Genomic DNA, 10,902 nt, shown 5'->3' with positions numbered 1-10,902 from the left:
CACTATTAGAGCAGATCTGGTTCCACCTTTGCTGAGAATGACCTTGAACAGACTCAGAAACATGTTTGCAGTGCACTTAATGCCTCTCTTATAATGCAACTTAATTATCCTAAAGAATCAAACTATCAGATTTGCCTGCAACCCTTTTTTCCCTTCAAAGTAGCACACAAATACGGGGTGTTTTTAGCCACTAATTAAGGATTTGTGTGACGTCAATGAACAATCGCACTAGAAGTAGAAGTTGTACCTGAGGAGCTGCTTCCTGATCCTGACGGCAGTTTGATGGGAGGGGGCCGGTGCTTCACCCCTTTTCCCAACAGAGAAGTCTGGACCAGTGGAGAAATACCATCACCCTGCGTGTGACAGTTAAACCTGTTTTTTAGCCGCACTGCATAACAAGAGTAACCCAAAAGTAATGTTCTCATCTGCACTAATTCCAAATCACCAAATATTGATCAGTTTGACACATCTGAATCTCCCAAGCAAAGAAGTATGAATCTTCATGTTTACCTCATCTTTGCTAGGGGAGGGAGGCCCCTGACCCATGTTGCCTGAGTTATGGGACACTTTGACCTGACACTTGACGTCTCTCTCATACACTCCTTTGTACTGAGTAAGAAATCTGTTAAAAAGACAAAAACCTTGCATCACACTTTCCTAACACCAGATCCCTAAAAAGTCTGTATGAATGAATGAATTTCTGAAGAGCAGCCCACAATGTGACTTACCGGTCCGCATCGATCTTTGAACCTATGAGGAAACTGTGAATGACACACAAAAAACGATGAAGATTAATTTAATCAAAGCAGCATTTTAAATTCAGTTTAATATAACCAGTTTGTCTTAAGGGTGTCCTTACGGAGGATGTATGAGCTTTAGGTCTGGACTGTCGTCCTCTGCTTTTGATTCTTTAGCACAGTAGATCTTCCCGTACACAAGCGGGTCTCCCATTGACTGGAAAATAGAAACCTTGGTCCTCTGAGCTTGGCCCCCAACTTCACACTCAAATGTGTAGTCATCTACAACTTCCTGTGTAAGGAAAAAAAAATAAGAGGACAAAAAAATCTAATGACAAGAACACCTTAAATGGATGTGTGCAGTGACATTATATTTTTGTGCAAAATTTAGCAACTAAGTATTGTAATCATACAGTCCGTATATTTAATGTATGGTAGAACTACCTGTAGCATCTTCAGTTCCAATGCTACAGTCATAATAGAAATTGTAGATACTGGGAGAATAGTATTGCTAACTTGGTTTATATAAATATTTTGACTTTATATAATATTAACACATTAAGACATATTGAGAAGAAGCAGAGGTTGAAGAGAGTTGGGAGTAAGCAGTCTTTAATGTGGATATTAAAAGACACATTCCCTGTATTGAGCTTCAATTCTTTAACCTTCAGGCGACCAGATGACCCCAACTTCAAATTTATATTTGCCATTATCATGTTTTTAATGGTAAAATGTTACATGCCACATGTTTAACAATCTACTTCTCCAACTTTTCCCCCCATTTTTAAAACAGAAACTAACCGATTGTTGTAGCAAAGGATAATGGAAACTGATGTGGAGTTATAATTTATGACTTTATATTTTAGTGTAATTTGTTGATAATTAAGCTTCTGAGTTTTTTGTTTGTTTGTTTTTTTACACAAAATATTTTAAATGCAACACACTTCAAATATGATGCATGTCTAGATTAAACAGAAGCATGGGGACAAAGGCTGAACAAGACCCTGATGAACAAGTATTGCCTAAACAAATGAAAAACTGATGTAAATTTACTTGTAGAATTTGTGTTTTGTTTTTTTTATTTATTTTATTTTAATCACATAAAAATGACTGAAAACCATCATTAATCATATCAGAAAATTTTAGCAGATTTGTGACGGACAAGGAAATAGTACAAGCAACTGGATGTATTTAAAAAACACAGCATAAAAAGGTGACAGTAACAACCTCAGCTCGGTCATTTTATTCGTCAGTCCCACAACATTAAAAGTGGGACAACCTCCTTGTGGATAGGGAAAAAAAATCAGTGGTTATCTGTGGACTGCATAATTTTTTTAAATTTATTTTTGCCCTTGAAGACCAATTGCAAGTAGCTGCACCATAGTTATCTCAGTTTTTTAGAGACTGGTTGCCTCCCACCATGTATCCTGTGCAAACACTTTGCAATTGCAAAGGCTGCTTGGTGGGAGAGATGTCTCTAAACACCCGTGGTCTGACTCAGACTGACTGCTATCACTCTCAGACAAATTGGAAAAGATTAGTATATAACTGCCACCTCATTTACAAATAGAAAAGAATTGGAATCAGTCCGTGCCAGTAAGCTCAACTTATCTGTGACATCTCTTTGCAATAGGAGACTCGGCTCAGCTGGTTAAGTAAATGCATAAAACCAAGTTGCAGAGCACCTTTATCACTTTCCAGTTAAGCTGCCATCCTGCAGCAACTGTGTCACTATTTGTGAAAGAACTACACTGTAGAGTGTGAGAATGTAAATGTTTGCTTTTCTTCCTTTAAAGAAATAATTACCATTTTAAACAAACACTCCTTGCTTATTTCTGACAGCAAACGGCCATTAATGATCTCAACAATGTAAGATTATCTGCTGCAAAACTTACCTCAGCAGGCCAGATCACAGTTTTATGTTCAGAGCTTGCCAACTGCAAAGACCTCTCAACCACAGCGTACTTTTCCACCTAAATCAACATACATATAAAACTGTCTGTTACAGGATGCACATTTCATTGCCAAGCAATCGCTTGTGTGGTATTAAGTGTTTTTGTTTTTTTTATAAGTAGTGTTGGATCAAGTATTTAAGTGTGGGTTTTATAAAAGAGCCACTCACATCAATTTCCTTGGGCACAGTTAGTTGGCAGTTGTTCTGCTTCCACATGTCAACACACTGCAAGAGATGATAGTTGACAAGCCAGAACAACAGGAAGAAAAACAGGAGGTGTTAGAGAAAATCTGTGAGAATTAAGTGACGTGAGATTTTTGTCAACGATAGCTAACGGTAAAGAGGAACACACCAGAGTACTGACACACCAACTTGTTTTCACCTATTGTTCTAATGACTCCCTTTGGGTTTAGTCGATAATTTAGAAAGATGTAAATAGACAAAAAAATGGGATCTGTGCTTTGGGACACAGTGAATAGACCCGAGATTTTACCATGGCTGTTATGCAAAGTAACATCATCTACAATTATATTGTCATAACAAACAGGCGAATGATTCTCATTTAGGAAAACGTCTGCCAAATTTATGTGTCACGTTTTCATGTAAAACTGTAAATGATCACAAAAGTATCAGCTTTTAGAAACATTCAAAAACACAGAAAGTGTCAGTGAGATAGAAGCTCATCCAGCTCGTGAGCCATCACAATTCAGAAGTGATTGTGCAGAATTAAGGTTATAAGTTCTGTTGTCACTGATTGGCTGTGTAATCTAACGAGGATTCAAATCCACTAAGAAATCAAAGAATCTTACAAATAGTCATATCCAGAATTATTAATTATTATTCTTTCACTAAAATCTGACAGATCAAGGAGGAGTAGCAATTCTTGTGAATTGTGGAGGGATGGAACAGACAGATACTTCACCGTTGAATAAACTTATAGGGCCACTGACTGGATGAGCTAAAAACAATTAATGCAGCAATCAAATTGAAACAAATTTTTGGCATTTATCTTAACTCTTCTGTACAAAAGGTCAGATATCCTTGAGCTATATTTTCCCAATGAAGCAGAAGATGCTCATATTGGTGCCACAGCAACTCTGTTATAAATACGGCTGTACCTCGAATTTCCAGGTCAGTGTTACTTTTTTTTTTTTTTTTTGTCCCATTTGGTTCTTTAGCCGTCAGAATTGTTGTCTGAAGACCAACAAGGATACCCAATGGATTTACTTTGCCAAATGGATCGTCACGGCCTTGCCGTATTGGTCCATTTGATCAACCTTTGTTGTTATTATTTATTTTATTTTATTTTCAGTTGCTACCAGCTCCCCCGCTGACCCCAGTAGGCACCCCCGTCCTTCGGCACCCACCAAGGCAGGGGAGCCCAGGCCCATCCAGATCGGGGCCTACGGCAGCAGGACCGCCCAGCCCCACAGGACCCGGGGCAGCCCACCTGACCCCACCGCATAGGAAACTGTACCCACCCTAACATTCAATCATCTCCCAGACTGCACAAGACAATAGACACCCAGGTTAAGTTTATTCTCCACCTCTCCTATGACTCTCCCCCACCTGCAGAGTGGACAAGGATGGAACAAACTCCCTGTCAGTTGAAGAGCCCCCTAGTTAGGCCGATGCGCCAGAGGCCCCCTGCGCCAGGGCTAAGCCCCCATGCACCCACCCGCTCACAACCTCGGCGACACACCAACAAGGACCTAAGCCCCCAAGGCCCAGCCAGAGCCCTAGCACGGAGGCGAAGCACCCATGAACCCCAAGCCCCCACGCCTGCCCCGCATCCACTCAGGGGCAGCCAGGCTACCAGACCAGTAACCTACGTCCGCCAGCACAGACCCTCCCCCAGCCCTGCTGCACGCAGCCACAAGGAAAACACCTTGGTGCAGCTACTTGCAGAACAGGTCAGTGTTACTTACTAAATGACATAGTTACAACGGGAAACGCAGCATCAGAACTAACTGTGCTGTCTTTGAGAAGGGCTTTCTCAGAGTCAATCACGCGTAGCCTAGAGGCTACCAAAGCCTCCAGTGGATGTAAAATACTGCACCAACAGTGCTAACAAGACACATCATATTTCTCCCATATTAGGTTCTCTTCATTGGCTCCCTGTTAGAATTGAATGAATTGAATTTAAAATTCTTCTCCTAAAATACAAAATCTTGACCAATCAGGACCCATCATATCTTAAAGGCCTCTTAGTATCATGTTATCCCAAAAGCACACTTTGCTCTCAAACTGCTGGCTTACTTGTAGTTCCTAGAATTCCTTAAATTAGAACAGGAGGCAGTGCCTTCAGCTATTAGGGCCCTCTGCTGTGAAACCAAATCCCAGTTTGGATTCAGGCCCTCACCTTCCACGTAACCTGATGTGTACCTCCCGAGAAATGCAACCACACTTGGGGCTGACGCAGCATGACTGGCGCGGATTATGGCATATGTCTAAGAGGGGATTGCAGTTACACTGCAAGTTACAATGTTACGACGTAGATTTCCTGCATGTAGATTTCATAGATTTCAGACTAATGCCTGAACTAAAGCACAATTCAGGCATTCGTCTGTGTTTAGTTTTATCTCCTTTTTCGCTCTCTTTGCTCCCTGACCCTGATTCTGCTGGAGGCTTCTTTAAATATTTCCTTCCAATTGTCACAATTTCTTGATCATGAGGGGGATTGCCTCATTGTTGGGGTTTCCTCTTGAATACCGCAAGGTCTGTAACTTGTGATTTGAAGCGAGATAAATAAACCTGAATTGAGGGGCATGGCATAAAAAAATGGATCACCTGCATCCATTATAATAACATGGACCCTCAGGTTTTACACAAACTTGTGGAGTACATACTGTTAATAAAGCCAAATGGAGGAGACAAAATACAAGGAGATACAAATATAATCTATAATAAAGTAGTAGTAGTTCCAGTTCATACTTTTGGACCTTGATATATACTCTACAAACTGTGTGGATGTTTCCCACTTACGTTTCCGATCTTTGAGATCTTCAGGTCTATGACAGGCGCGGGTTTCCTCTCTTTTCTTCTCTGTAGGTAGTCGTAGAGTCGTAGCTGTGGTGGTATGGGAAGGTGGGACAGCTCCTGCTGCCTGTTCAGTGCAGCCCGAGAGTGCCTCTTGAAACACCTACAAAGCAAACAATTAACGCGTGTTAACAAAACCAAGGTCTTTGCTTCATTTATTGGCTTTTTTCCTTTATACAGTCACAGAGCTTGCACTTCCCTGCCTTCAATTTCACAAAATAAACATCCGTAAATGAGATCTTTATCCTGGCATAACCGATTTCACACTGAGCTGGCTTCAACCTAGATGAGCATGAGAGGGTATTCAATACCGTTTCATGGAGCGAGTGTTCATTTTCTGTTTGTTGTAAAGCAGGCGGTTAGCTGTGCAAGTAACAGAAATGGAGGGGTCCAGGCACAGAGGTTCAGCTGTAGCCAAAATCAACTGACTTTCCAACTGCAGTTTGTCATCCTAAAGCAAAGAGAAAGGACATGTTACAGAAAACACCTGAGCCTGGAAAATTCTGGGATGGAGCACCACACTAGTAACTCCAAATGCACTTTAAATGAAAACACACAACTACATGTTTCAGATAAAACATACTGAACAATACTTTACCTGTGTCCACTTGTGGTGGTCACTGGTCATGGCATGGACATCACAGATGAGAGTCTGCAGGGAAACAAAGTTGTTATGAATATAATGTAAGTCAGATTTATTGTGCTAAAGATCTAATGTGGTTTTCCACTCATGCCTCCTCATAATCTTATTCTGTCTTTACCTGCATGGTTGGCCGCAGTAGGATATGTCTGCTCTGATAGGTGGGAATCTTGGTATTACCAGACTGCCGGTAGTCTCTGACCTCTACTATTACACAGCCACAGTGGAAGATGTTCACCTGACACACAAAGCATGACCGAGAGGTGGTTACAAACACAGGGAGCTCATTAATCAAAATAGAAACCTTACATGTTTCTTAACTCTTTATATATTTAAGCAGAAATGTGACACTTTTGCACCATCTTTTGTTTAAAATGATTGGATTTCAAAATGCACCACGCTTGCACACAACCTGTGATTTCTCCAACAAATCCACCAAAATAGGAGGCAACTCCTCAGCGTCGAGGTACTCCAGCAGTTCTCCTTCTTCATATGGCAGGCGAATGGTTTCAGAATCTAGAAAGTAACACAAACATGCAGGTGAGACAACTGCAGCACAAAGAGCCAAAAAACAAAACCCAACGGTCAATGTAATGATCTAACTTGACTTACCAGATCCATTTTTGCCCCTGAGCATTAAAGAATAGCCTTCATTCCCAGGGTACAGATTGACCACCAGACATGATACAGACTCCTGAGACACCAGCTTCTCCAGTAGATTCACATTCCTCCTCAAATTCTTCAGAGAGACAGCAAATGAAACACACAAAAGGCAAATTCTCCTCATTAGAAGCACAAACCTTATTAGTTATACCTGCTCAATAGCATTTAAAAAAATATATTTTTTCTTAAAAAAAAAGAAAAAAGATATTTCTCTTGTGGCGAGTGCTACAGAACCAAGGACTCCTCGAAGTGAAGCCTAAGATGCCCCCCCCCCCCAAAAAAGAAGAAACATGTATACAGATTAGCAGCAGTGTCTCTTTCCAAAGAAAAAAAAGAAAATCCACAAACCTTGTCATAAGCAACTTAACATAGGGTCTATTTTACCTTTCTTTCTTTTTTTTCCTTCAATGAAAAAGCAAGCATGCCACTAGGGAGGACGACTCCGTAAATGATTATATCCTGTCATGCTGTTACTGGCAATAATCTCTTATCACAGCTAGATATAGACTTCCTTCTTCAAAGTTATGTAGTGAATGGTGTTAGTTAGAGGGAAAGTAGTTCCTGCAAGAGGCTGCTGAACAACATTTTTTGTTGTTGTTTTTTGAACAATTGGTGGGGTTTAGGTTACGATTTATTTGAGAAAAGACATCTTAAAAATCTGACAACTCTCATCAAAACAACCGAAACAACAAAAGAAAAAGTATGTCAATCTATTCTTGAACAAATTGTCTCTCTAAGAGAATTTTTAACCAACAATTTTCCTCCCCAGTGGCATGACAATTTTAAATAAAAAATACACAAATAAAATAAAAGGTACTTTGAAATGCTCCCTTATTCACAAGAGGTTGCCACAGCAGGTAGCATGTTGGATTTGGCAGATCTTTACGCTGGATGACCTTCCTTGCTTAGCCCTAAAGAAATCTGTGTCTACTCCCCAGATCAAACCAAGAATCTTTAACTTGTTTGGCAAATTTGTGAAGCAGTAATATACAGATCCATTAATTTATAAAAATAATAGAATGTGTATTCTCCAATGAACAAATACGAAAGCCAATTTAGATATTCCTGAGCTAATGTTTATAATACTTTAATAAACATGTACATGCTTATTCCTATATTATTTAAAGATAATAATGTGAGTTATGTCACGTTAATTCAGCAGGTTTCGCAGGAAACAAAAGCAGGAAACAACTGTAAGTTCTGGATCCACAAGTTACTGGGGTAAATAACTGTTACAAAATTGTTGTTTCTCTAACTTTACTACAGCTAAAACGTGTTTGTGCAGGTGACGGGAAACAAAGCGGTTTTGTGTCTTAAACAAAAAAAAATCCACTTTTTCCAAATCATTCCCCAAGCTTGGTTTTAAGTAAGGTTTTATTAGATCCAGTAATTACCAAGTAACAAGTGAGTCATGGTGCATAACACAAACCTTTAACTCTGGCTCTTTCTCACATTCCTCTATGTAGAGCTCATAGAGCTTCTGGTACAAACTCTTCCTCCCGCCAGATGAAATTCTTCGTTTGGCTGGTCGTTGTCGAGCACTTTCAACAATGTACTGAATAACAAATAACACACGCGTTATTAATGAATAATGGGGCAGGAAAGAACTTAATAACACGATGAATAAATTGTGCTTCATGTTTCTGAGTACATAGTTTAAATTTATTTCAGAGCAAAAAAAAAAACGGTGGTTATATTACCTCCGCTCGATCCAATGCATATTCCAAAACTTGTTGCTTTGGGGGATAAAATTAAAGTGAAACAGATCAGTAACAGCTGGAAGTCACAGACCAATATAGATCGGAATCTCACATGAAACACTACAGCAGGAGTCCTTTGTCTATGTAGAGATGAATGAACTGACAGAGATTAAACTTACCATTGTGGTCCACCGCCAGCTGCGAGCTGAGTGACGGTAGACGATGCTGTCCTTTCTGACCCACACTGTCACCTTCCTAAAGTGACCATTCACAGCCTGCACGGCAACACAACAGAGGACACGCAGGCAGCGTGAAGAGAAAACAAAAACACAGATTACTGGTACATTCATAGAGATGCACTCAGTGTGTTGCTGGCACGCTGGTAAGAGAGTGCTGATGCCAAATCATCCAGCTGACACTCAGAGATGCCACACACAAGCAGCTGCAAGGACTGAGGAGCCAAACTGTTCCATCTAAGTTCTTTTACCATTAGCTTATATTTTAAAATGCAATAACAAAGTAAACCTGACCACACGATGTGTCAGAGTTAATACAACAAAACAGCAAAGGTTAGTGAACTCTGGTGTCTGTGAGCCCAGCCAAGAGAGAGCAGCTGAATAGCAAGAACTCGTTGATGCCTGACCGTTGGGCTAACATAGCCACCGTTAGCATGCTAGCCCGTTCCGAGTGGGCAAAGCTGTAAGTTACAAGCTACGCTGCCAGGCTCACGTCTTCCGAGACACAACCCGAACAAGCGACGACAGTCTAAACAAACAGAGTCGACTTGCCTTTTAGATTGCATAGCGGTCGACTGTAGCTCCGATGTAAGAAAACGAAATGAAATTGAAATATCGGTGTCTTCATTGAAAAAAAGTCGGAGCAGCAGCCATTTTCTTCCAGTGTGTCAACAACAGCTAAACTTCCGGTTTGAGCAGCTGTGGGCGGAGCCATACTGAGCGCCTACAAAGTTGCGCGTACTCTTGGACTTATAGGTATATTTATATTTTTCTATTAGTGTTTATCTGTTTATGCTTGGCGGCTGTTTCAAGCTTTCACGTAAGTAGTTGCCTATTTGGAGCTGTGGAGGTTTGGAGTTTTTTTCTTTTTTTTCTTTCATTCCTTTAATTTGTTAATTTCATAAGTTCATAAGTTCGTAAAAACGTGTTGTCATTTTGTCTATGGTTCTATGTTTTCTTGTCTTGTATTTTTTTATATTTTTTTAGTTTTTTTTGTTGCTTGTTTCTATTCTACCTTATGTCTTATGTCCTCTTTCTTCTTTATTTTTAATCTTTTTTGTTTTTTTTTTGTTTTTTTTTTTTTTTTTTTTTTTTTTGTCGAGATATAAAAACAAACCTAACTTAAAAACCGGTTTTTTTGTTGTTAAGGTTTGTTGCTTCCCTTGACCCGGCCCCTTTTGTTTTTTTTTTTTTTTGCAAAATATATGATTAAATTAATCTGAAGATTATAGTTTACATCTTGATATGAAAGTGGTGGAAAAACAAATGTGTGCAACTGCTGATTAGCCAATGCTATCAATTTAAAGGATGTTAGTAAAATAGAATTCTTTAGAACTGCGGACTGAACACAAACATCCCCCCCAAGGCAGCTCACTCTCTGGGCAGCATCTACTTTTAAGGGAATTGTTTTATAATGTTTATATATTCATTTTGTTTCCAATGTTATATTTAAAAATACTTTAAGAAGTTTGTAGTGCAGTAAAAACCTGATAAAGGTGGTATGACAGATGTTTACTTTTATTACCAAACATTATGTATTAGGTAATGGATAATATTAGGTACTAATTTTTAAATAACTGGACATAAACGACTTAAGCTTATGTAACTTGTTTATTTCTCAGCTCATTCTCTTTCTCTTGACAATACTTCAATACTTTATTTAGAGATATAACACAAAGAAGGAAAGGCAAAATGTGAAATGTAAAACTGAGGTCAGAAGTCAAATGTTACATGATATTTGGATGCAAACAATATTGTGATATTTACATCATTTCATACATGTTCCCAGTATAAACAGAGAAGGATAAAATAAATTTTATTCAATTCAATTTTATTTATACAGCGCCAAATCACAACAACAGTCACCTCAAGGCGATTGTAAGGTAGACCCTACAATAATACATACAGAGAAAACCCCAACAATCATATGACC

The 10,902-nt window shown here is 39.3% G+C and overlaps 1 protein-coding gene across 3 annotated transcripts in view; it reads right to left on the bottom strand.

The window, feature by feature from the left end:
- The window catches only part of supt20 (SPT20 homolog, SAGA complex component), a 17,608-nt gene extending 8,604 nt beyond the window's left edge, over nt 1-9,004 (bottom strand). For all 3 annotated transcript variants that reach the window (XM_013915320.1, XM_013915322.1, XM_013915321.1), the window contains exons 1-15: nt 8,913-9,004; nt 8,734-8,769; nt 8,463-8,588; nt 6,983-7,109; nt 6,783-6,886; nt 6,492-6,608; nt 6,329-6,382; nt 6,042-6,181; nt 5,677-5,833; nt 2,860-2,916; nt 2,633-2,710; nt 860-1,029; nt 729-761; nt 511-622; nt 248-353 (exon numbers count right to left, since the gene is read on the bottom strand). In XM_013915320.1, coding sequence (XP_013770774.1) covers nt 248-353; nt 511-622; nt 729-761; nt 860-1,029; nt 2,633-2,710; nt 2,860-2,916; nt 5,677-5,833; nt 6,042-6,181; nt 6,329-6,382; nt 6,492-6,608; nt 6,783-6,886; nt 6,983-7,109; nt 8,463-8,588; nt 8,734-8,769; nt 8,913-8,915 — 1,420 coding nt within the window. In that variant the 5' untranslated portion in view covers nt 8,916-9,004. The remainder of the gene's footprint in view (nt 1-247; nt 354-510; nt 623-728; nt 762-859; nt 1,030-2,632; nt 2,711-2,859; nt 2,917-5,676; nt 5,834-6,041; nt 6,182-6,328; nt 6,383-6,491; nt 6,609-6,782; nt 6,887-6,982; nt 7,110-8,462; nt 8,589-8,733; nt 8,770-8,912) is intronic.
- Nucleotides 9,005-10,902: the final 1,898 nt, after the last annotated feature.

The sequence above is a fragment of the Pundamilia nyererei genome, unplaced genomic scaffold (genome assembly GCF_000239375.1).
Source record: "Pundamilia nyererei isolate P.nyererei 1_Seehausen unplaced genomic scaffold, PunNye1.0 scaffold00286, whole genome shotgun sequence".
NCBI classification, from domain to species: Eukaryota; Metazoa; Chordata; class Actinopteri; order Cichliformes; family Cichlidae; genus Pundamilia; species Pundamilia nyererei.
Note: the sequence above shows the minus strand (reverse complement) of the source record. Positions and strands in the feature narration are given on the sequence as shown.